The 25,924-nt window shown below is 44.2% G+C and overlaps 1 protein-coding gene across 2 annotated transcripts in view; it reads left to right on the top strand.

Moving 5' to 3' along the window:
* Positions 1-495: 495 nt before the first annotated feature.
* The window catches only part of LOC105699459 (tyrosine-protein phosphatase 10D), a 29,039-nt gene continuing 3,610 nt past the window's right edge, over positions 496-25,924 (top strand). Inside the window, exons 1-18 of one of the 2 annotated variants that reach the window (XM_012424460.1) lie at positions 496-838; positions 15,092-15,338; positions 15,505-15,780; positions 15,894-16,100; positions 16,421-16,774; positions 16,950-17,119; positions 17,232-17,595; positions 17,862-18,131; positions 18,835-19,137; positions 20,464-20,742; positions 20,990-21,399; positions 21,760-22,137; positions 22,888-23,080; positions 23,386-23,554; positions 23,677-23,929; positions 24,064-24,321; positions 24,398-24,782; positions 25,282-25,371. In XM_012424460.1, coding sequence (XP_012279883.1) covers positions 773-838; positions 15,092-15,338; positions 15,505-15,780; positions 15,894-16,100; positions 16,421-16,774; positions 16,950-17,119; positions 17,232-17,595; positions 17,862-18,131; positions 18,835-19,137; positions 20,464-20,742; positions 20,990-21,399; positions 21,760-22,137; positions 22,888-23,080; positions 23,386-23,554; positions 23,677-23,929; positions 24,064-24,321; positions 24,398-24,782; positions 25,282-25,343 — 4,644 coding nt within the window. In that variant the 5' untranslated portion in view covers positions 496-772 and the 3' untranslated portion in view covers positions 25,344-25,371. The remainder of the gene's footprint in view (positions 839-15,091; positions 15,339-15,504; positions 15,781-15,893; positions 16,101-16,420; positions 16,775-16,949; positions 17,120-17,231; positions 17,596-17,861; positions 18,132-18,834; positions 19,138-20,463; positions 20,743-20,989; positions 21,400-21,759; positions 22,138-22,887; positions 23,081-23,385; positions 23,555-23,676; positions 23,930-24,063; positions 24,322-24,397; positions 24,783-25,281; positions 25,372-25,924) is intronic. The other variant, XM_012424461.1, reaches the window with a different exon arrangement.

Here is a 25,924-nt window from a genome sequence, read left to right as displayed (position 1 = left end):
AAAAAATACCGGATCCTCCCGTTCCTGATATAGAACGATCCTTTCAGATCACCTTAAATTAATTCCAAACATAACCAGTAAAAATTCCCAGAGACAGTAAAATCCAAAGACAGGTACCTCACGTTTCCTGATTAACCCTTTCAAGTCATCTTAAATATATTACATATATAAACCCAGTGCAGTAAAAATTCCTAGAAACTAAGTAAAATACAAAGATGGGATCCTCCCAGAGGACCAGAAGACATAGTAGGCAGGGCTTCCTTCCCCGCTGCTACGCGCCTGGTGCATCGGGGGGCGAGGGGGCGTCGACTCGCAGGTAGACGATCAGGTAGAGTCGGGTAGAGTCGGGCAGAGTCGGGTGCGCTCGCCGGTCGGCGGGGAGGGGGCGGCCGGAATGGAATGGCATGGAAAGGCCGCCCGGGGGGCGGTAGTGGGGGCGGCGGGGGTAACGCTGGCACGGAAATCATGAAAATGCGCCAGTCCACCGGGGAACGCCGAGCGCGCTTGCTGCGAGGCGGAGCACCGCCGCGCGGAACCGGAGCCTCTCCTCGTAGCGATCGACCGACGGGGCGCGGGGCGCGCGGGTGGCGAGCCCGACGCGCCCGGGCGGCATGGCGGACCGGCACGCCGCCCACCTGCGCCTGATCGGCGTCAACGCCGCCTGATCCTCGGACCTGCACCCGCGTGTCGGGATCGAAGCCAGTTCGCGTTGAGACCCGCCCGCCGCGCCACCTGCAGCCCGACACCTGCGCCTGACTGACCGCATCCGAAGATGACTCGACCTGCGCCTGGGCGCGCGCCCAGGATCGTCTTCGCCCTCCTGGCGCTGCTTGCCGAGGTGAGCCAAGGCCGACGACCTGGCCGCTTGGGAGGACGCGTTTCTGGCCCGACCACCGATCCGCTCGGCCGGGGGTCGAACCGCCACGGAAGCGAATTTTATTTACTCTGAGCGAAAAATATGACTTTCCAGAAGAAAATAATAAGAATTCACAATACTTATAACGACCATTCAACTATATTTAGTTACCGATGATTCGTATGAAATGAATTTTAGTGTCGGAAGTTTCTTTAACGACAAATGGGTAGATTGCCGCAAGTGATCCATCTCGTCTAGAAAGTTGATTTTTCGCTCAGTGTTGGCGATCGCTTCTTGCTCTTCCCTTCTCGTGCTTATTTTTATGTTTTAATAACGGGACTGTACCGTTACGCGTAGGTACCGAGTCTTTATGAATTTGGCAAGTGTCGGACTTTCTCGGTTTATGATCGCAAATAAGACTTTATTTTTTGCGGAGGACAGCGTCGATGATGGTTTTTCTCTTGTTGCGGTAATCATTGCACCGATCCTAGGTGAAGAGGTTAATGCAATTTTTTATGTACAAAATACATATGTATGATGTGTGGTGTACATATGTAAGAAAGGCATTCGGGTTTGATTTAAATTGTCAGTGCTAACTGGTCGGAACAATTTCATAAATATAATGAAGAAATTACGGAGGAACTTTCAAATTGGAAGACAATGAACGATTACTTAATTAGCAGGCCGCTGGTTAATTTCGACATATTCCAATTGAGAAATCACATCGACTGCGTAACGCGGAGGTCTACATTCGAGAAATATCTCTGAAAATGTCGACATTGAAATTTGCATGTTGAACATTGCACGTCGAAGTGGGGAAATCTCAATTGCAAATAACCAATTAGGGCAACCACTGTCGGTGGTTAATTCTTGCAAGAATGATACATTTTACAAGTACGGCATTTGTTTAGGACATTTTGCCACGCGTTGCTTTACAACTTGCCAGAATTTTCATGAAAGATTTTTAGGCTTTCTTATGAACGATCATGAAAAATAATGGCAAGGGAGGTCTTGTTCATTCATGAAAAAATGGCCTTATTGAATTCAATCACTGCTCGGTGAATTAATCCGTTCACGTGATATCTCTTGGAAATAATCGTAATTGAAAATGGCAGATTCACATTGAATACTTTCACTGTGGATCGGGAAGGAAATGTCGTTTCCTCGTACCGAGCAAAATCGATATCTCTTAACGATTTATTAACGCCCGCCCATTAGCATATCGTGAAACGACACGAAAGACATTTGTACGAATGGAATGCCGGTTTACTGAAATCCTTCGTGACTTTAACAGAGTACTCGTTGTTTCTTCCGGAGGCTGATAACGATCAATCTTTTTCTCCTGGACGGGTGTCCTTGTCTTCCGACACGGCTTTATCAAACAATGCGCGAAAAATAGTACAAATCAAGTAACGGGGACTATTCGTAAAAAAGGATTAAATATGGACCTTCGACTTTTTCATGCTTCATGCGTAGAATAATTTTTTTCGACGAATTACGCCAAATTGTTTTTACTGCATTTTATGCTACGGTCACATTTAAGGGAAGTGGGTCGCGAAATGCGTTTTAATCGAAATGGGGGTAAAAAGAGAATGTATTTTAGAAAATCGAGGGCACGGGACAAATTCTTTCATTTATGTGTACACGCGGTCGAGACGGTGAGAGTACTTCAACGGGGATAAACACTGAAATAGTATTTTTATATGCACTTTTAACGTGCATCAAACGGTCCATTGTCGAGGGGTAAGTCCGTCAAGGGTTCTCCCTTTGTTTTACATTCATGTGGGCTTTGAGGGTGTACGTGAACGTCTGTCGCTGAACAGTAATATCCCCTGGTATTACCCGGATCGAGTGATCAGCAATTTTTTTTTTATCGAAATTGACGAAGACATCTGGTAGTCGAATTTTAATATCCCGGGCTATTGTCGCACGCGTTAAAGAACTATCGCTATCAACGGTGCCAATGAAATATTTGATGAATTATTTCTTCGGTGTAATGAATTTTGACGCAAGACCCGGGGAATTGAATTCGGCTTAGGCGTACCGCAGAAATCGTCCATCATGGGCGAAGGCATCTGGTAGTCGAATTTGAATATTCGAGGCGATTATCGCACACGAAAGGGTCCACGTTCCACGATCGACTCCTGCCACGCTCCTCGGCGGTTCTCGGTGAAGGGAGCCTAGACTACTCGGCGAATCGGACGGCTCGTTGCGAAACGGAACACACTTTCCCGTCCGAATGGCCGAATGGTCGAATGGTCGATCGAACGTCACACCCTGGACGATACGCGACTTCCCTTTCCCGGGGGCCCACAACGGGAAGTGACCGCTTCCTAAACGCATCGGGCTTGAAGTACTTACCACTTTTAACGAGGTCGCCCAACTACCGGAAACGTCCTTCGGCCGCCATTTTAACCGATTTGCGTGCGCTAGGATTCGACGGACAGAATTGATATAAATATCGTATCTTAGGTTTGAAAGTATATTTCAGGGAACTGAGAAAATAGGGATTTACTTTTGTCCATTTCGGTCCTTCCAAGGGGGAGAAAGAAATGGCGCGGATCGCGATGTCGGGAAATTCTTTAGCAGTCGTCCTTCGGTGGAAGGAAAACGCCGCGGGTACGTATAGACTCGTGCATACAGGTTGCATACGTGGTTATAAGAATTGCGGACGTGTGGGCACACGCGCGAGCTCGTGCAAAGTATCATGTGGAGTATCGCGTTATGGCGACTCGGCGAGTCAAGAGTGGCGGCTGAATTTTTCAGGTTTGCGACACGAATACCTATTGCGAAAGTTTCCGCCTCTCCGGGTACGTCGAATCGGGCGTGGCGAAAGTGCCGCTCGAGTTTTCGGGCTCGGTACCGCGTAAACAACGTAATACGGGTAAACCGCCGTAAGGCCCCGCGGAAACGCGGAAACAATGCTTTCCCAACCGCGGATCTTGATTTCCCGAGGTCGCGGCAATTTAAATGTTTGCCCGTAACGAGCATGCACCGAGGATGCGTTTCGCTTACGTAAGGCCCATTCCGCTTTACGCGCTCATTATAAACGTCACATCCGCGTCTTCGCTTCCTGAAGGGGAAGCTAGAGAAAAATTCGAATTTCAACGGGTTTGACGGATTTCGCTACGCGAATGGTATGGGGTTGCCGATGGAGACTTCACCAGGAAGCGGTCCTACACTTGGCGCGGTTCGATATGTGGGAAAGATTTCAGGAAAGTTACGTGTGCGGTTCGGGGAAATTTATGAAGTTATTGTTTAGCAGAAGGTTCGTGTGAGTCTGGACTGATTAGTGGGTTTCGCGAAGAGAATTATTTAATTCATTTTATAAATGTTTCACGAGGAAGGGTTGTTAGACTTGGAGCGTTTGGAAGTTAGGTGAGTGCCGGGGAATGGATGGACGGAAAAGCAGAAAATAATCAAGCAAGTTTACTCAGAGAAGTGAATCACATTTAGGTCCGATGGCTGATGGAAATACTCCCTCAAAAATAGCATTCGTCTTCAACGAAAATAGCATCGACACTTCTTAAGTCGGTGCTCGAGAGAACTGATGAGCAGATTTTTATTCGTAGAAAATACCGCAACGCCCTATGTATAATTTTTCCAGAAAGAAAGGAAGAACTTTCTTTCGAAAAATTCCGCTTGTCTAAATGGAATTCATTTCGACATCTCTCCTGACCACGTTAGTGCTAATTAATGGATGGAGTAATAATCGGAGTTGAACGGAACGCGAAGAGGGAACGAAAGTATTTGAAAATAATTCATTTAGAATTGTAACATTAATGGTGCCTAATTTATAACATCTGGAAATCTTGGCCGAATTTAGAGGGAATAATTCAGACCGTGGAATTAGGACAGAATTATGCACGACTCGTTCCTACTTCTCGAAGCTTCGCGAAAATCCAAAATGACGGCGGAAAACTATTTCGGCACGCACGGTTGCTAATACAATTCCTTTCCGGAAATAGCATCCAAGCGGAAATAGCTTTTCCTATTCCCGGGAACGGAGTTCCGCAGACGGCTGATTGGTACGGACACAAACGGACGGAAAAGGCACGAAAGTTTCCCTGGAAATCCTCTCACAATGCGCCTCATCCGAATGCCAATGTCGAAGATTCATCTTCCGCGGGTAACTTTTGTCACGAGTGGAAATTTCACTGAACGTGGAATCGAATTTTCCGGCATGAAATCGAGGGCGACGGCACGTATAGGACGTGTCGGAAATGGAAAAACGCGATCGATTGAAGGGGACTCTCGTCGAGGATGAGATTTCTCTTCTGTCGGCTCGACGGAGAGCGAAGTGGCGGCCAATTAAATTTTTCTCTTCGGCGAAAGTATCTTCGATTTTCCCGCAAGAGGAGGGTATGCCGAAGTTCTTACAAAAAGTGCCCCGGAACTTGATCTCGACGTTACAATCACTGAACATTTTTATTTACTCCTTAACGACATCTTAGAATATTTTCAATCATGAATATGTACATTATTGCGCGTAAGTCTCGAGACCACTGTTATTTCATCCGAATGAGCATTATTCAGGGAAATCATTTTCCTTCGACTCAAAGAAATTTTTTCTTCTCAGTCGTCGGATGTCTTATAGCTCATCCTTGAAGATAACTTTTTTATGGTTCATCCATGGTGGCCAATGTCTTATAAATAATCCTAGACCTAGGATTATTACTGTAAAAGGATAAACATTTAAGTCGTTTCTTTCCTTGCACTGCGAAGTTGAACTCCGAAAGAGCATTTCAGTGCGTAAGGAGGCGACTGGAAACGAGGTCGAACACTTTCGAATCATTGGATGCGTTTACACTGGCCTAAAAAACATTGCTCGAGTTTAATCGACGTTGAAAACTGAAAATTCTACGGCGTTGCCCGGTAAACTTGTATATAAGTATTCTGCTGGTTTGCAAAACGAAGTTCAATGTCGAATACATCGGACATGTTTAAAGCTTTGCGGAAACGTTTCTATGACGTTTCCTGTGGGGTCTTCTCCGCTTTACGGTCTCTCCTGTCCAACCAGTGCAATGACAATGTGCCTCGTAAAGATTGACGTTACTCCGTGTCAGGATAATTTAGAAACGGACATTGCAAAGGAATTCCTGACATTCCTCGGAAAGGAGTACCGACATTTCTATGATAAATCTTACCGATTCCTTCCTATGTAACATTCCCACGTGCTGTCGCGTCTTTTCTGCCCGTGAAATCGCAATCTTAATTAATAAACGCATCGATACTTAATTTATTTAGTATGCAGTGGACGTCAGAAGTTCATCGAACTCCATAGTAATATTTCATTATATCTTACGATCGACACAATGATTGATTACAAATCAGCAGGGTGAATTCACGCGGGATAATATTTTTATTTATTCGATCTGGACTGGCCGACGACGTTAAAAAAATCGATTCGTTCTGTAATCAGTATTAATTGCGTAAAATGTGAATTTCACGATATTATTTTATCGATTTCTAATAGACTAATTAATTTCGCTTTCTGTGTCCGAATTGTCAGGTGGCTTCGAACCGGATGTGCGACCGCGAATTGTCGCCGCCATTTTGGTTCCCTGAGCGTCACCCTTTCCTTCTCAGCTTTGCTTCGATGATTACTTCCCACTTCCCAGAAAACCGACTTATCTCTTCCTTCCCGTTGTTAGTTTTCTTTTTAACGGGCCGCGTTTTCCTATCTCAAGCCGGAAATTGTTTCACGGCCAAGTTCGTTCGCCGCGGATGCATCCTTCGATTTACGGCGTCGCTCGCTAAGTTATCGCTCGTAAAGCCCGGCTTGCGAGTAGTCGTTTCCCCGACGACGCTTTAACGGCCATTACGCGGCTTCTCAAGAAAAGAACATGCCGAAACAATCGCGGTGGCCATATGTCCTTAGAAGGATGCGTCCTTACTGGGTACATCCCGACGGGTCTCCTTCCTGTATCCTGGTGGCCAAAAGATGTAGATTTGCCATCCTATGATTCCTGGCTTCATGACTATGAAACGGTCATGGCGATCATGAGAATATTAACTTCATTGATATCGCCGCCATGGTAATGTAAAGAAAGATGCCGTAGTTAAATTAAATATTTTTCTGGCTGCTGCTAGAAATTCATTTGACAATTTGAATTGGAAAAAAAAAAAAAAAAAATATTCCGACCATACAATGATCATGTTGGGGTACGGTTTTCATCGACTTTATTGTTGTATCCTGATACGAAAGATGTAAATGTGGGGCTCATGACTGTAAAACGGTCACGGTTGCTGGAGTTTTTACGTGGGAACCATTTCTGCATACCGATGTGGAGAAAGATGTTGTTGTAGATCAGGAATTTGGAGAAAGGAACTCGTAAGAAGGACGGATACGGTTATTTTTATCCAACCGAACGTTACCGATGCATCTCAATAAGATCTTTCTTTTTTGCAAATGAAACGGTCGGGGAGAAATATATTTATCGCAAACAATGCTCGTCAGAGGATAGGCACGGCTGTTAGATCACGTGCATATTATTAACGCACATCGTGGATAACGAAGATACCATTGCCAGTCAGGGATATCGTTGGCCAGAAATTCTGAGAAATTAATCCTAGCAATTGTTCGTCCCAGAGGAAAAATACATGGCCGCGAAACTGTGGTATTGAAAACTGGTTTCGGTACCGATGGGATGACGTTTACCGACATTGAAAAGAGTCATCACGACGTTTTTCTCCTTGGAAAATTGATATATAAATTTAGTCTAGCGGTAACTTTAAGCGAATTCCTTCGGTCACGAGTAACGTGACACTGAGAGAGGAAACTCGGCCGACTTCGCGCGGTGCGCCGGCGAGCATCGGCACATTGGCCCAGAATTCGAGGCTCATGACCGCCAGAGTTAAAATAAACTCTTTACTACGAATACGAGAGGAGACGCCGCTCGTTATTGCCCCTTACGAGAGCCGCTTCCGAGCCAATCGGAGGTGGCCCTGAGCTTTTGGGCAAATGCCCGAAACCGAGGCGACTTCTGGGAGCTTAAACTGCTCCATTATTTACGCTCCGTCAGCTGTTTTCAAAAGAATTCCTTTGATCGAAGAAAAATTATTCAGGGTTAAACACTCGGTATTTTTCATCAACCCGCGTTAGGAGCGAGAGCGGGGTCGCGTCTCGTATCTGACGTCACCGACCAAAAACTAAAGCCAGCAATCACATATGCACGTACGTAGGAGCGCGAAGGGCCCCTCTAGCACATGTGCTAAATATAAATGTAAGTCATCCGCATTTAGGGTCTTTCCGAGCCGACCCTCTGGCCTCTACATCCGCGATCACACGGCTACGGATTTTGCTCCCATGGCGGTTCCGTTGCTCTTATTCTTCCCTCCAGCCGGCTCGTACTTCACTTTTTACTCCGTTGACACTCTTTTTCACTTCTGCCCCGAGTTCCCTTTTAATATCCGGGAAATTAAGCGCGAGGGTAAAAGTTCTTGCAATCTCGAATATGGGAATGTGCAGACTCAGGAAATTGAAGGAAGGGTTAGGAGTCTTTGATACATTAACGCAAATGTTTTTCGGGAATAAACATGTGACACGCACGGTTATATCGAGTCTATTCCAAGAAGTCAACCCAAAAAGCACTGCTTAATAAAAAAAAAAAAAAAACGTGCAATATTTTCTTGATAGGTAAATATGAGTCCATCTCATTTACGATATTTCCAAATTCATTTTAAGAATCTACATCCGGTCGTGGATCTTGTTCCCATAGCAGTCTCTGTACTCTCATTTTCGCTCCTCTCCTTTCACATCTTCCTACGTTCTCTCTCTTTTTACTTCCAGCTCGGTCTATTTAGCATCCGGGTTAAGATACGAGACGGCTCACTTAAAATTTGAGTACTTCGCCTCTTCATATATGAGAAGCACTTGGCTTTGAGTTTCCTGCAGCGAAGACTCCATTTCGGTATTTGACTTTCCAAAATGAAGTGTGCCTTACGAATTTCGCGGGGAAACTTCTCGCAGCCTCGGAAATTGGTATTGACAGCTTCAATTTGCATCTGCGATTTATTCCACGAGGGATAAAGAGCTTTTTCAATCTGCTTACTTCCTCTTAACGCGTTGACTTTTATACTCAATAGTTGCAATCGGTTAATATTCTTAATTGTATTTTTCTTGGTAATGTCTACACGTGATTAATGGTGGGGTATCGCAGCTTTAATCATTTTAATCCCGGCAGCTTATTTTGGGTGATCAATTGTCCTAAATTCGGAAATCTAGCACATATACACGGTCGCCATGGGTACGAACCTGGTGTGATTAATTAGTCAGCATATTGATTATTTTGACAAGGCCAGGTATTGACGAACGTCTAATTATACAGTCCTCGTTTAAAACTGACGCTGCGCTTAATTCGGAATTAATGGATTCGAATGGATCCTCTTGGTTCACTGGAGACTTGCACTTCAATTACCTCCCAATCAATATTTTTTTCGGGGAAATTTCAATTGATACCACGACAGCACTTTATTATTAATGATGTTTGAATTAAATGTTAGCAGTTTGATGTAAAAGTGAACACGGATTATTGCGAGCGGTGAAATTGTTATTTTATCGCGATCTGAGGGCGTAAATAGAATAGTTTATCACGCCATTAAACAATGAGTGGCGTTTAACTTAGTTCAATTTAATCTCGGATAAATAAATGTTCATCGGTTAATTTTTCATTATATCGTTCGCGGACAATTATACAGCCTTAATTTGAAAGTTGAAGCAGAGTTCAATTCCGCGTTATTGGATTCGAATGAATTCCTGCGGTTGATCGATTCCTAGTTTCCATTCGAATTAAATCCCGAGGAGTATAATCAGGGAGAATTTCTCTACGGTAAGTTTATACAGAAGCGAAAGCCTTCAAGTGGATAATTCCAATCGGCTCGATGTTCGGTACAACTTCCAGGGAAACTTTCCTAGTTACCGAGTGTTCCCTTTAAGCGCGAGAAACGTGTTTCCGCTAGGGGGAAACCACTAGACACTAATCTTGAAGGATTTCCTTGTGTTGACGGAAGAATTTCCGATCGGATTTCTCTAGGGAATACTCCCCAAGCCGATTTCAGGCTGCAAGGATCTCAGTAAACGAGCGAAAACGGCTTGGCCGACCTTAAAGTATTGGAACAGGTGTGAAGTTTGCTGCCAACACATTACTTAACCATATGCTAATTGACGGGCGAGAATTTCCCAGAGAGATGTTCTTGGGATTTACTTCGGATGGGAAAAATTTTGGAAAACGAGAGGAAGCGATCTCGTCAAGTTTAAAGTCAACTTTAAGTCGGGAGTGAATGTTAACAACACGTGGAACTCGAAAAAAAAATGGGGAAATGAATATTTATTCTCAAACTGTGTATTGAATTCCATAATTAGAAAGCGACTTCAAGGCTACTTAAAAGGTTGCCAAGGATAATGGTTTCGTGGAATGCAATTATCGGGTGTTCGGTGTTCACGTTGAAGTTTGTACTGAATTCTACCAAGTTTGATGAATGGCGCGATTCTTGTTGAATAATTAGCCCATGAATGTGCCGTGTTGGCCTTTCAGACTCGAAAATATTCCATATATCATGTAGAACCGAGGCAACTTTATGGTCAAGTGAATTGTTCACTTATCGTGTGTCCTTACCTTGAATCCTTGATTTTCGCAGTCGCGAATCGATTTCGAATTTTGAAATCTTCCAACCTCGTCGCTGTACTTTTTTAGAAAGTGCATAAATAATCGTCCTTTTTTGCAAAATAAATGATAAATGGCGCAATAAACGTCTCGCGCGGGAAGGGTGAATTTTTTTTTTTTTTTCATTAATGGTACGAGCAAGCGATCCCTCTTTTTTTTTTTATTTGCGCCGATATACGTGGAGCGTTATAATCACATGGAAATCGAGGGAAATAAATAATTTCGTAGAAATCCGTGCCTCGGTTTTCAGCCGAAACGATGCAGTTGACCTTCTGCACCGGCCCTGGATTCTCGCGTTAAAATGCTTTGCATAAACCAGGCTTTAATTGGCTCGATAGAGCGAATTAAACCGCAGTACAAGAGTTCGCTTCTCTGTGTTGGGACACTTGGAATACCGAGCTCTTCTTCCCTCTCCATTCTTGCGCCGTTTAATCATCGAATGTTTATAAAATATATCCGGACATCGGGTGATGACAAATGCCTGATAAAGGACCGGCGAACATAACACTGATTGGGATGAAAAGATACTTCGAAGGAGATCAAAATATTTCGACGACTTCAGATGCGCTTGGATAGTGTTAATTTTGTCAAACTTGAGAGAACTTGGAAATGTTTAGAAAATGACAAATTATGAAGAACTAACTGGTCATAATGAGCGATGTCTACTGATATCTCTTTCGAGATATGCTCGAGAAATCAGCCAACGTTATCACGGAATTGCACGTTGGAATGCCGATTACGTAATTGGCGCATTCATTGACGCGAAGTGCTCCATAATTGAGAATTACTAAGTACTAAACGAAGGAGACTTTAATGCCTCCGAAACCTGACTCCGGTATTGCAATAAATATAAAATCTCTCACCGACGGCAAATTCACGCAATATATTGGATAAATAGATTGAAGCGAACGTGCTCGACATTAAGTGAGAGCTTTTCAATCCGATATTTCTATTCGGAGAGCCGGATTACGTATCGGTATATATTAATCACATCGCTGGAAACCTGCATTAAACCTAATATCGGTGCACGTGCAGCTAACTTCGTGAAAGCATTTCGGGTTTAATCGAATATGCATATACCGAGGGAAAATTATTTTCATATATAACGCATTAAATGTAATTATTTAAATCACGTTACGAATCGTGGACAAAATTGTAGCAGCATTTCCGTTATCCCCCATAGTCATCTATCCGTTCACAATTTAGTACCAATAATAGCGCAAATCACGCAATTTAATTGACTCGTGACTCAAATAAACTCAAATGAATTGTCAGAATTCCAAAGAAATATGTTCCATATAATTTATGCCAGTTGATTTGAGGGAATTATTCTTGAAATTATCCTTCTTCGGGAAAATCATTTCTCGAGCTTGATACGTTGATTTGAAAACGTAATAATAATAGCGACAAGTTAATTCGATGATAATGTCCCTCCAGACAGGAAATCGTCACTCAGCCTACCGGGTGCTGCAATCACGATGTCGTAACATTGACTTATATATGTTCACGTTCGTCATTTATCCATTACTCGCACGCGACTTAATTTTTTATATTTTTCTTATGTTTTCTTTTTGCACCTCCTTTCTATCAAATGCTCATGCTCGGCCGTGGAAATGCAAGATTGCATTTTCTTACGTGGCTCAATATTACGGAAGTTTTTATTAATCGTTCCATATTCTCTTCTAATACTCCCTTTTTTCATTATTTATTTGCAATTTACCTTTGTCAGGCTCTGTGCCACTTGTGACGACAGAATGAAAAGTCCGAATTCGAAAATGTTTTGACTCGATTTCCTGCTCCGTGTCCTATCAGGAAATGATTCGATATCATAATTCGCTCGAGGACTTTTTGTATCGTTTTCGTGTCTTCGTGACTTGTACCATCTCGAGGGTTGATCATGTTTCAATGTGCAACAGGTTTTGAACGCTGAAACGAGCACGCAAGATTCCTCGCTCTTGATATGCGGATTTTATCGTTAATGACTTCCGCTGTGATTGAACGATCTAAGGTCAGGGTATCGCCAAAAGGCATATCAATCAGGATATTAAAAAATATATCGTACAAAAACTTCGACAAGCACGTCGCAGTAAAATCGTCACGAATTTCGGGATTGTCCTGCTTTAAGGATAACATTCGACTTGCAAGGATTTTTCTGAGTCAGGCAAAGGATAAAAGGAGGTGTCGACAGGGCAGGGACGAGAGTGCGACTTCCCGAAGGAGTCCCTCTCGACACCATCCTCGGGAAGGACCTCGCTCCTCGCTCCTCCGGGATCCGTATTCCTGGCGTGGCCCGACTCCCGTTTAGGGATTCGGATCTCGTCCCAGAAGCAGAATGCGACCCCGAAGAGTGCCCTCTCTTCCAGGGAACCGCGAACTCTATACCGACAAGACAAAGGAAAGGAGGAGGGATTCCCTCGGGACAGAAAGACCCGTCTTCGTCTCCTCGTCCTCGGCTCTTCCATCTCGGAATATATTTCTCTTCCAGGTGTGCTACCATGTCGGGGCTTTCAGCTTCCCTTTCTATTTTTTTTTTTCATTCGGCTTCATTAGACGCGCTTAGCCTCGTTAAACGAGGTCGTTAAAAACCGTACAGGAAGAGGAAAAATAAATCTGGCCAATGCCATTAAACGCGATTAAAATGAATTTTGAGAGGAACTCGAAGATGCCGAGGTTGTTGATTTAAAACGATTAAACACTATATGCACGTTTTAGGCGTTTAGTTTCCGCATTTGCGGTGGGAACAATAAAAAGTTTCATTGATTGTACTAAATGTTTTTTGCACGTTCCTTTAATCAGATTTAACTTCCACGTTTCCTGTTCGTCACTTAATGAAAATTCAATTTCTCCGGAAAAAAAAACAACGGTTGATTAGACGTGAATTTGTATGCCACATGGTTATTCGCGTGGTATTACAATCATGCCATGTTGTTTATATAATATAATTCCCGTGATAACGAAGTTATTCAAACGAAGTCTGAATAATCTCCCCGAGACCACAAGAATGCGGAATAATGGAATTCCTCGGTTCGGGAGAAATGCTTTCAGATATTCCCATTCAGGAGCGCTTTCCTCCAGGAAGTGGAAAGCGCAGTGGATTATAGAATGGACATGGCTGATAATATTAAAAAGGAGATGCCAGGAATATCTGGAAATATTGATCATTGGAAATCCATTCGCATGGCTCGGGTTATATAGCGACGAGGCATCGCCATTGTGCCATATAGCTTATATTACGAGCAATAATGCAAACGAGATCCGGACGATCTTCCGATGATCCCGAAAACGCCGACTAATGGGATTCTTCGGTCCAGCGGAAATGCTTTCCGATGTCCCCATCGAGAGTACCTTTCCTCGGGAAGGAGGAGGTCGTCCCGTCGAGGGGCGCGCCCTGGAGAGCGATCGATCGGCCCCTCGTGCCGTCCAGGACGGGTCTCCGTAATTCGGCCGATTTTCCCGGATTTTCCTCGGATTCCCCGTAGTTTTCCGGGAGTCCCCTGGGCGCTTCCGACCGAGAGATGAGGTCGCGGTTCTAATCTTCGGCAGCATCCGCGCCGCTCCGGAGAGCGACGGAGGCGCCTATCGATCTCTTTCCGCCCTGTCGAGAGCTCGTCCACCCTCGCCGGTTGGTTCCCTTCCTCTTGACCGTGCCAGGAGGAGCCAATTCGCAGCTTAGGAAGGGAGACTAGAGGAATTTGCAACTTTCCAGGTTGTCGATGGACGTGGAGTTGGGAGCTGGTCTCGAGAGTTCCTAGACTCTTGCGCTCCCTGATAACACCGTTCTTCAGGGCTGATTTATTTGCCGACTGGTGCACCTGCCTCGTCGAATATTTTCCCGTTTCACCGCTATTTAAAAAATGTAAACCTGAATAATGCAATAATTCTCCCGAACGAGTCTGAAATCCACTCCATGAGAAATTCCAAGAACTCCAGGGAACGCTTTAATTTTCTACTTCCCCCCAGAATCTGAGAGTTCCATCGGACCGTAGCCCATTTAGGGTCCCTAGGATGCGTTTCCTGCCCTCGGCAGTTCCAAGGAGTGCAACGGAACTTGCAGGTACCACATCCGGTGGCCGTACTCGGGCATTCCACCCGCCTCCACCTCGACGGGGTCCCCATTCATGCACGAGGATGCATCCTTGAAATTCAAAGGATCCCCGACACCCACCCTCGAAACGCAGTCCTTTGGCCCGGGAGGGGGGCCGAGAACCCTTTCTGCATTTTTCTCCGGTGTGCGAACTGGCGCACCTCCCCCGCCTGCATAATCCCCTCTGGGAAGCGACAAATCTGTTTAACCGGCGAGTCTGCACCCCATGCAACGGATTAACATATTCCACGGCCGAGACGATTTTCCCTGCATTATTCACGAGGCTTCACCGTTTCGCGATCGTGCGGATATCGTCATGCCAGGAGATGTTACGTTACTCGCGGTTTTTCGACGGAGAAAGCGCGCGCTTTCGTCAGTCCTGTAGGATGCACTGCTCGGAAAGTAGGATGCACTGCAGAAAACAATTTTTCCAAAGGCCCGCAATATTTGGGGGCCATTGTTAATGATCCCCATTTCTGTCCCCAGGTTACGTATTCGGCCGACCTGGCGATCGAAATCCCTGGGAACCTCAGCCAGGGCGGGTCCTGGTACCGATTGGACTACAGTCCTCCTGTCGGATATCCGCCTCCAAACACTACCATTGCTGCCACCGACATCGGGGACGTAATCAAGTTCCGGGATGGACTTCCGGGTACCAAGTACGAGTTCTGGCTGTACTACAGCAACGGCACTCTGCACGATTGGCTTACATGGACGGCCTCCATCTCGACCGGTAGGTGTCATAAGCGGTGATGACCGATGAAATCCCCCAGAAAGTACCCGATTAACACATTTCATCGATCAACTTGGAATAATCGAGATTACCAAGAAACTTTGGTATTTGGCGCAACACGAATGAACATAAGAAAAAAAAAATTAATCGTGGGAAATTATTCCAGCGCCCGATCCACCGTCCAATCTTACGGTGTTGGTCGTCAATGGGAAGACCGCAAAGGTGTTTTGGTCCCCACCGTCACAGGGTAATTATTCTGGGTTTCGATTGCGGGTACAGAGCTTTAACGACGCCGGAAACCCAAGGACAAGCCTGATACCGCCGGATGCAGTGCCGTACAACCTGAGGGACCTAACTCCTGGGGCAACGTATTCGTTGCAACTATTTACAGTCCTGGACGCCAAAGAGAGCGTCGCCTATACCAGCCGGAATTTCACTACGAGTGAGTAATACGTTTATATACTTGTCAATACATTATTTAATACATATTTATTTAATTGATATAGAGTGGGTTAAGTCAAGGTTTGGATGGATGACCTGAGGTGTCCGTTTCAGAGCCCAACACTCCGGGGAAGTTCATCGTCTGGTTCCGTAACGAGACCACGCTTCTGGTTCTTTGGCAACCGCCATATCCAGCAGGGATCTATACTTATTACAAGGTGAGCATAGATCCCGCGGATGCTATCGAGTCCGTTTTGTACGTCGAGAAAGAAGGAGAGCCTCCAGGACCTGCTCAGGCCGCGTTCAAGGGACTCGTTCCTGGTAAGTTCACGTAATGATCCTCGAGCGACCGACCCTTGCCGGTTGTACTTGGCGCGGAACTCTAGCCTCCTAATAGCGAAAACTCTTTTCCTCTTGCCTGGGCTGAGAAAAAAAAAAAAATTTAATTCACCCAGAGAATCTAACTTTGTAGAATTATTTCCCTTGCGATTTTAAATTTCATCCTATATACTCAGCCTCTATTTGAGGATTGATGCTTTGCAACAATGATTCTTAAATGTTACGTTGTTGAATTAAATGTCGTCAAGATTGATGAGTGAAGGATGCAGACGGGGGTTTTATACGTTCTTTTGGGTTTTCAGGGAGAGCCTACAACATTTCTGTTCAGACGGTCTCCGAGGACGAGACCTCAGCTCCCACGACAGCTCAATATCGGACGGTACCACTTCGGCCATTGAACGTAACCTTCGACAAGAGGTCGGTAACCTCGACCTCGTTCCGGGTCTTTTGGAACCCGCCCAATGGCACTTCGGAGTTCGACAAGTACCAGGTGTCGTTGGGGTCCAACAGAAGGCCGGCGCCGGTCACCAGAAATCGAGATGACGAGAGTTGGTGGGAGTTTAAAGATTTGGAACCTGGGAGGACCTATCAAGTGGTTGTCAAGACGGTATCAGGAAAAGTCACCAGCTGGCCTGCCAGCGGTGACGTCACACTCAGTAAGTTACCAATCCTGGTTATTTTCCTACCAGCTGCGAATTATCAAGATTACACTTTGGTTACAATTGCTATAACAACATGGATGAAGTTGGGAATTCAGAAAATTTGGAGACCTTGTTTTGGTCTTTGCAGCGGACATATGGCTTGATTTGAGTTTCCCTTTTCAATTTCTAGAACCGCTTCCGGTTCGCGACTTGGTCGCCGAGATCGACGACAAGACGGGAATGGTGGAGGTCTCCTGGAGTCCTGACAATAGCAGCATCCAGGACAGCTACAAGCTTCTGTATCACGAGGTGGAGACGTCCATCGGTGACAGCAATACCCTGACCACGGAAAAGACGAGGGTTGGTTGTTCATTTCGACCTGGACTAGACTCTAGAACCAAGACTATGAACCCGTTCTTAGAACAGCCCTGAACGGTCCATGCCATCAATTCTGTCATCCTTTCTCCGGCAGATCACCTTGGAGGCTCTGCTACCAGGCAGGAACTATTCGATAATCGTTCAAGCGATTAGCAACAAGGCGGAGTCGAACGAGACGGTGCTGTACCAAGTCACCAGGCCTTCCAGTCCCATAATAGAAGACCTGAAGTCCATCGAAAGGGGTCTGAACATCTCCTGGAAAAGTGACGTCAACTCTCGCCAGGAGAAGTTCGAGGTGACACACACGAGGAATGACACCGGAGAGAGCGCGACGACCCTCACCACGGAGTCGCACATCGTGCTCGAGGATTTATATCCTGGTGCAGGCTACGAAGTCAAGGTCTTCGCAATTAGTCACGGCCTGAGGAGCGAACCTCACGACTACTTCCAGGCAGTTTGTACGTCTACGCTTTCGAATCGTCCTCAAGGCTCTCCTCTCGCTCCAGTGCCCTCTTCTAACGCGTCTCCCTTCCCCGATCAGCTGATTTTGACAGCTGCCCCTTCAGGCGCCACAAAGCCAACGAAGCGAACGCCTCCGGTTCCCGTTTCCGCTACCGTTCCACTTTGGGTTCCTCCCTCTTTGCCTGCCTCTAACGACCACGATTGGGAATCGCAATTATTTTATCATCTCCATGATCGTGAGTTTCTGAATTTTTCTCAACAGTGCCTCATCCTCCCAGAAATCTCAGCATCGAGAAAGTGACCAGCAATGTTGTCATCGTGCATTGGGATGCACCGACGGATTCCTTGTTCACCGAATATGCGATAAGATATCGTACCGAGGATGATCCCAGATGGGTAAAGTTGCCAAATGTCAGGGATACGGAAGCGGAAGTTGCGGATATGACACCTGGGGAGAGGTACATCATTCAGGTGAACACTGTCAGCTATGGGGTCGAAAGTCTCTACCCGTTACAAGTCAATCAAACGATTCGTAAGTATTGCCAAAAAGTATTAAACAACACTTTCTAAATGAAGTTAATCCAGATATGGTCTAATCATTTTACAATAATGTAGCTGTATTAAGTAGAAGATTCAGCAATGTGATATATATCACATGTGATTTCGCGATTCCATGTATAAAAAAAAAATTAATTTTTCCTTGAATATTCTTTAGACATTGTTTAAAAGGATTGCAATTGTTTTCGTAACTACGTTGGTATGTGACTAAGTAATCCAGCTAAAGGCAAAGTGGGCCGCTTTCTACTAGAAGCAGTACTAATGAAACTCTATTGCAAGAGCGACCTGAAATTGCGAAATTTCATGTACACGTGCGAGTTTATGAAATTTCCTCGCGTCAGATTATTCTCTGAAAAGGAAATATCATACTCGTAATCACACTCGACTGAGATTATCTTGCGTTGTCATCTCTTTCGTCATCTTTAAAATAAAATGTAGACACTATTGAAAATAGATGTTACCCCTTCACGAGTCTGGAATATTACATGCAAATTGTAAAATGTATTTATTCCCAGTGATAAGCCGATGCAAATGTTGCGCGGTTCTATTAATAGTACCTTCCTGTAGTTTCTTTTTATCCCCTTGATATGTCTCGCTTAGAGGAATAATTTCCTTTAGAGATAATCCGACATCTTTATTATGTCCGGTCTGACATCTTTACGTTGTCTCGTCTTCAGGTCCGAATCCGGTTATCAATGTCAAGCCAGTCTCCGACTCGACGAATGTCACTCTTGAATGGCCTCGACCCGAAGGCAGGATCGAGATGTATGTCATCACCTGGTGGTCCGTCGAAGATCCTGATGACGTCAGGTCCAAAAACGTCACCGAGAGCAACGTTTCTGGGGCTGGATACGAAGATAACGTTCATTTGGAAAAGGTCCTTATCAGCGACCTGATGTCTGGGGTAGAATATTCATTCTCCATTTATGTGGTGTCTTACCATCTCGTTAGCGATGTCACCAATCTCACCGCTAGGACTAGTGAGTTACCTTTCATTCACATTTATTCTTACAATTTAACAGATTTTGCATTTAACTAATCGGATTAATTGAGCGATCGCTTTCGAGGCCTTGTGATTTATAAACCGAGTGAATTAATGTCCTTGAAATATTTTTCCTTTTTGAGGCTGCGAATAGCTTTTTTATCGATAAGTCTTGGTGAGGGGGGAAATAATTCAAAATCCGAGTGAACTAATTTATTCTTGCGAATGTAGTTTGGTTTTTCGACGCTGGAACCGCTATTTATCAATAATTTTTGGAGAGGACTTGTAATTAACTGCGTTTTGGTGAAGGGCGAGAAAATTGATTCTCTTGTTTGGAGTAATTTCTGCTCACCTTTTGTCGGTACACACGATCTTTATATTTCTAGAGGATGAATAATACAAACATATAGCAGTTCTGATCTCAATGCTTAAATCTATAAAAAATACTCGATTTTTTGTTTTTCTAACTTTTACATTTTAACACTTTTTTTTTTTTATAACAACTTAGAATATGTACAATGATTACGTAATTGTGTTTGCAATGCAGAGAATAGCAATGTTTTTCTATTTCCTTGTCTCCCACTTTTCTCATTATCAGTCGAATTTCTTCTTCTCATTATCACTGAATCATGCATTCAAAGTGCCAAGCTCTTCTCGAATCACCTGACTTGTCTTGAAACATTGTTACCGGCATTACTTACGTTTATTACCTACTTTACATGTACACGTAATAAAAACTCCACATTTGAAAATCAATTTTTCCAAGATCTACCTACTTCCACGTCACTTTTCCGGATCTCTCAAAGACAAGTCTCAAGACGGTATCAAAATTGCTAAAAATCGGGTAAAACGCTGAAAAGGTCTTAAAGTCCATCGATAACACGTACACGTAATTAGGATCCCAAAAATTAACACAAACGGGTTGAATCCTATTTTTATCTAACCTGGAGGGTTCTTGTACCTTCGGCGTCTCCACCTTAAAGTACCTTAAGGGGATGTGAAAGTGGCAACAAATTTTTAAAATACCTACAAGCAAATGTTTAAACAATTCAACTTTCATGGGCATCAGGACCTTCCTCATAGCCTCCACATTCGCGTTGTAAACTTTGAAACGATTCGATACACCCACTTCAGAGAAAAAGTTGATAAACAACGAGACCTGTCGCCACTTTCATATCACCTTAAAATTGTCTGGAGCTGAAAAGAATGCAGGAAAATTATATAAAAAATACAGGCGTATGCATAAGGTTGTACATAAAGTTAGAATAGTCATCGAGACTTGATTGGATAATGAAACACGGGAAAAACACTCTCTGGATGTCAGTGCCGCTGATCCAATCCGAGGTCGTCGTCGTGGTGGATCGGGACCAACCGGATTCCTTGACGTTGAGGTACACCCCGACACCCATCCAGTCGTCGCACTTCGATTTGTACCGATTTCGGATAAGTGACGAGAACAATACCACCAAAGAGAAGTTGTTGGACGACACCGATACCAAGGTGACGTTCACCGGCCTCACGCCAGGTCGGCTTTACAATGTCACCGTTTGGACCGTGAGCAGAAATGTCGCCAGCCAGCCTTTGCTTCGCCAGGACAGACTCTGTAAGTACCAGCGAGTCCCTGATGACGAGGCTCGTCAATTGTTGCACAAGTTTGCTGGAATATTTATTGCTTTCCTGCCTGATGCGCGTCATGGCCGAGTCATCGGTCCTGACTAGGACTGCTGATGAGCGCTTATGTTTTGAGAATAACGTCGCCTATGTCGTGTGCCAAAGGAGTTGCTTCTCTGCGGCAACCAAGAAACCCATATTTAAAGGGCGCGTTTTTTTAAATAAACTTATTCTTTCAGACCCCGAACCTATCACGGCAATCCGAGCAGTTAACGTGAACGACACGAAAATCACCCTCACGTGGGACGTCCCAAGGGGTGAATACGATGCTTTCGAGGTCCAGTACATCAATCAAGAAGGAAACTACATCCAGAACATCACCTCCCAAAATTCTATCACTATTTCGGACCTGAAACCCCACAGAAACTATACGTTCACCCTGGTCGTTCGATCTGGGACTGAATCCTTTTACCTGAGACGATCGAATCCATTAAGCGCGAGTTTTACCACGAGCGAGTCTTACCCAGGAAGAGTGGACAAGTTCCATCCAATAGACATTCAGCCAAGTGACATCAGCTTCGAATGGTCGCTGCCAAGCCAGGAGCAAAACGGAGTCATCAGAAAGTTCAGCATAACTTATGGATTAGAGGTGAGGGCGATTATCATTTTTAAGTACTGTCCAGCTGTCCTATGGCGCTCGATTTACATTGTCGGCATTGTTACCAAACAATGGGGACATCAGTTCCCCCTGGAGCACAAATGAAAGTGGTCACTTTATCCAGCATCTGGCTGTAGATGCTGAAGAGGGACTCATGACAATTACGAATGGGTGCCTCTTCGCCATTTATAGTAACAATAGGCAAAGATGAGGCGCCTATAGCTAGATGCTGATGAGGTGTCTACACGTAGAAACTACCGAAGCACTTACAGAATTTCTTAATGATGGTTGTGTAGGTACATTTAATTCATTCTCGTTATGACTTTTAAGAAGACAAATGCTTTCCGTTAGGGTTCCACCCACACTCAAGTACGGGATTTCCATCCCAATGAGCTCAGAGGTGTCATTAAGTCTTTGATCCCGGGAAAGACGTACATTTTCCGGATTCAGGCTGAAACGAAGATAGGCTTTGGACCGGAAGTAGTCTGGAAACAAAAAATGCCAATTTTGGCACCGCCTAAACCACCGACGCAAGTTGTGCCAACTGAAGTTTGTCGAAGTAGCACCACCATACAGATTCGGTTTCGAAAGAATTACTTCAGCGAACAAAATGGCGCTGTCACTTCGTACACGATTATCGTTGCTGAGGATGATAGCAAGAATGCATCCGGTTTGGAAATGCCCAGCTGGAGAGACGTGCAAGCTTACAGTATTTGGCCACCTTATCAGGTAATTGTCGAAATAAACGACAAATGTATAATAATTAATAATATTCATCTTCACTTTCGTGTCGTTTCTTGAAAATAATTAGCAATGTCGCCGTAATGTGTAATGATACGGTTAAAAAAATGATAATTCTTAGCAATGCGTTAAAGAAGGATCTTTAGTGCGAGTCATACATGGATGTACCGTGAATGTGTCTTAGATATCCTTGGACGATGGCGGATATCGTTTAGGATATAACAGAGAGTCATTAGAGGTCTTTGTGGATGTAAATTGTTGGACTGGATCGGGAACTTCTAATCGATTCATTAAATTATTCCGAGCAGCTCGTTAACTTGCAATACCACGCAAGTCGCGATCATCACGTGTACTCGAATCAATACACACTTACTTCTCTGTAGTATTTACACGAATACCAATTATCGAAGCGCAATGGATATGACACGTATGACTCGCAAGTGCAGTATTTGTTTGAACATACTGGAGTAAACAAGTGCGGAAAAGTGTCATGGACATTTTAAACAGCTTAATTTCAAAAGCTCATAAGCTGATTGTTAAGGTGAATTTTATATTTATCTTTAATTGTCATACGTTACAATTGAATTCTAAAATATTTTGATAAAAATGTGATGTCCGAATGGTTTCTCCTTTTGTGCAAATGAATAAATAGGAATTTTAACTCGCTTTCCTTTTATTTTAGAACACAAGTTGAAGATTGAGTTTATATATCGATTAATGTTGATTTATAATTTTCAGGTCATGGAGCCGTATTATCCGTTTAAGAATGGCTCCGTGGAAGACTTTACGATCGGCTCGGAGAATTGCGATAACAAAATCGGTTATTGCAATGGACCACTGAAATCTGGATCTACTTACAGAGTAAAAGTACGAGCGTTTACAGCACCGGATAAATTTACAGACACTAGTTACAGCTTCCCCATACAAACAGGTGAGAGAGATCAGTGGAACAAAAGTAGAAAATATAAACATTATTATCGGTACGCCAATTTTATAACATGACCCGGATGTTGGGTTTTAATTTAAACAATTCCGTGGTGTACTCTAGTTACGTAGATATCCCTCTAAATTTATACCGTGTCGTTTCGTGTCTATGTCTCGCCTAAGGATTGCTGCTGGCAGGTAAGAGCGTTTCGGCCGCCATTTTGACGTAGTTTTAATTTTCCTCGTCTACGTGCAATCGTTAACTAATTATCTCAGAAAACTAAGGATTTTTTTGTCGGTAATTCTCCGCAGATAAGGACAATACTGCCATCATTGTCGGAGTCACGGTTCCTCTGGTATTGCTGTTGTCTTTGTTGGGAATTGGACTATTCGTTCGAAGGAGAAGAAGTCAAGGAAGAAAAGCAACGGAAACAAGGACGACTGATAACGTCTCCTTGCCGGATAGCGTTATCGAGACCAGGTAATCGGTGTAACAGATTATTAATTTAATAAATGAGCGGTTTATACTGCTCCGACGAATTGAAGTACCTAATCTATTTATTCGCTTTTTAATTACCGCATAATTTATTTATTTCATCCCAGCCGGCCAATCAGGGTGGAGAATTTTGCGGAGCATTATCGCATCATGTCGGCCGATTCGGATTTCCGGTTTTCCGAGGAATTCGAGGAACTCAAACATGTCGGCAGAGATCAGCCCTGCACGGCTGCTGATTTGCCTTGCAATCGACCAAAGAATCGATTCACCAATATTTTGCCATACGACCATAGTAGATTTAAATTACAGCCCGTAGACGACGAAGAAGGGTCCGACTATATTAACGCAAACTATGTGCCCGTAAGTTTTAAATAATTGAATTTAAAATCAATTTTTCATATTGTACATATAATACCACTGTTCATAATAATACTTATGGATTACTTTTTCTTTAATTTCATGTATTCGTTAGTAAGCTGTGAATTATTTTACAGGGTCACAATTCGCCGAGGGAATTTATCGTTACTCAAGGGCCACTTCATTGTACTCGCGATGACTTTTGGAGAATGGTTTGGGAGAGCAATAGTAGAGCCATAGTGATGCTGACGAGGTGCATCGAAAAAGGAAGAGAAAAGTGCGATCACTATTGGCCCGTCGATACTCTTCCAGTTTATTACGGTGACATTTGTGTCACCATCCTCAACGAGGCTCATTACCCCGATTGGAGCATTACAGAGTTTATGCTCTGTAGAGTACGTACTTTTTATTAACAGATTTTCGCATCCCTTAATGATAGTACTTCTTATCTGATCCCCTTAATGGTTTTAGGGGGACGTGAAGCGCGTTATCCAGCACTTCCATTTCACGACGTGGCCGGATTTTGGCGTGCCAAGCCCGCCGCAAACTTTAGCTAGGTTCGTAAGGGCATTCCGGGAAAGAGTTCGTCCTGACCAGAGGCCGATAGTCGTCCATTGCAGCGCCGGTGTCGGACGAAGTGGCACCTTCATCACCTTAGACAGGATATTGCAGGAGATCCTCGTCTCGGACTACGTCGACATTTTCGGCATCGTCTGCACGATGAGGAAGGAACGCGTCTGGATGGTCCAGACCGAGCAACAATACATCTGCATACATCAATGTCTTCTGGCTGTCCTGGAGGGCCAGGACACTACGGGGCCGATTCGCGAGATTCATGACAATCAAGGTTTCGAAGGTGAGAAATCGAGGACAATCAACTTTTTACCAGCTTCTCGGCATCCTGTCATCCTTCACCGTCCTGTCGATCTTTGCATCTTCGAAATCGTGTCTTATAAACGTGGCTCGATATTGTTGATGTTTCTTGGAGCGTTTGGGAGCTTCAAATTAGACAATTGTTGACAGCGATCGAAAGTAGGGAAGTAGGGAAATTCTGGATTTTAGTGATAAGAATCACGGAAATTGGAGGAAAATCGCAGAATAAGTTATGCCTATGCAGTTTGGCGAGTCAAATAATGAAAATCCTGGCTTTGTATATATTTACATTGTGCATAAAGCTGGGGTATTGAAATCTTTTTCCGAATAATTGACGTCGATGAGGGACGGTGATGGCGATGCTTTCGGTGGCGGTGGCGTAGAGATACCCACGTGAATAACTTGACGGTATCCATTAACGGTGATGGTACTCGAAGAGGCTTTTCCCCTTTGGTTCTGCAATATCTAACATTTGAATCCAGGCAAAAATCGGAGCTCGGTCAAAAACGCAAAGAGCCCTGCAGAGGCCGAGAAGGAGAGGTGACCTTCGAAATCCGAGAGCGACATGGAGGGTAATTTTGGAAAGCTGCATGTCTTTTTTTTTTTAATAATTAATAATACTGTGCATGCAGCACGCTCTTCTCTTTACGCGCATACAAGGAGAAGCCGAGATCTCTCGAAACGCTTGTTTAGAAAATAGAAGACGCCCTCGTAAATCGACACTTCAGGGATAAAATATCTATAGAAATACTTTTCTCCGTTTATCTCAATGTAGATGGCATTACAATGAACGAAAATCCGTTTCCGCAATGGAATCGTAGGTAGGATAAAATCGGTTTTTAGACTTTTGATTATAAAGGCAAGAAGTTGTTCCCCCAGGTGCAGTCGATTCGTATGCAGCGCTTGCGCGGCTCCTATTACTTGCCATGTACATACCTTCTGTATACCTTCAGTATACCTTGGAAAGTTACGGCGGGGTTTATTGCTTCCACTTAAGTACCACCGTAGGTACCAATAGTACCAATATCCCGTTGCATCCTCGAGGTATACGTGCCCTGTCCAGAAATGCAGACCCGAGGTGTACATTCTGCCAGAATGCCGGTTATATGGGAAGTCGTAACTTAA

The sequence above is a fragment of the Orussus abietinus genome, unplaced genomic scaffold (assembly GCF_000612105.2).
Source record: "Orussus abietinus isolate OABI.00-Male unplaced genomic scaffold, Oabi_2.0 scaffold8, whole genome shotgun sequence".
In the NCBI taxonomy this organism is placed as follows: Eukaryota; Metazoa; Arthropoda; class Insecta; order Hymenoptera; family Orussidae; genus Orussus; species Orussus abietinus.
This window is presented reverse-complemented; position numbering and strand designations above follow the sequence as displayed.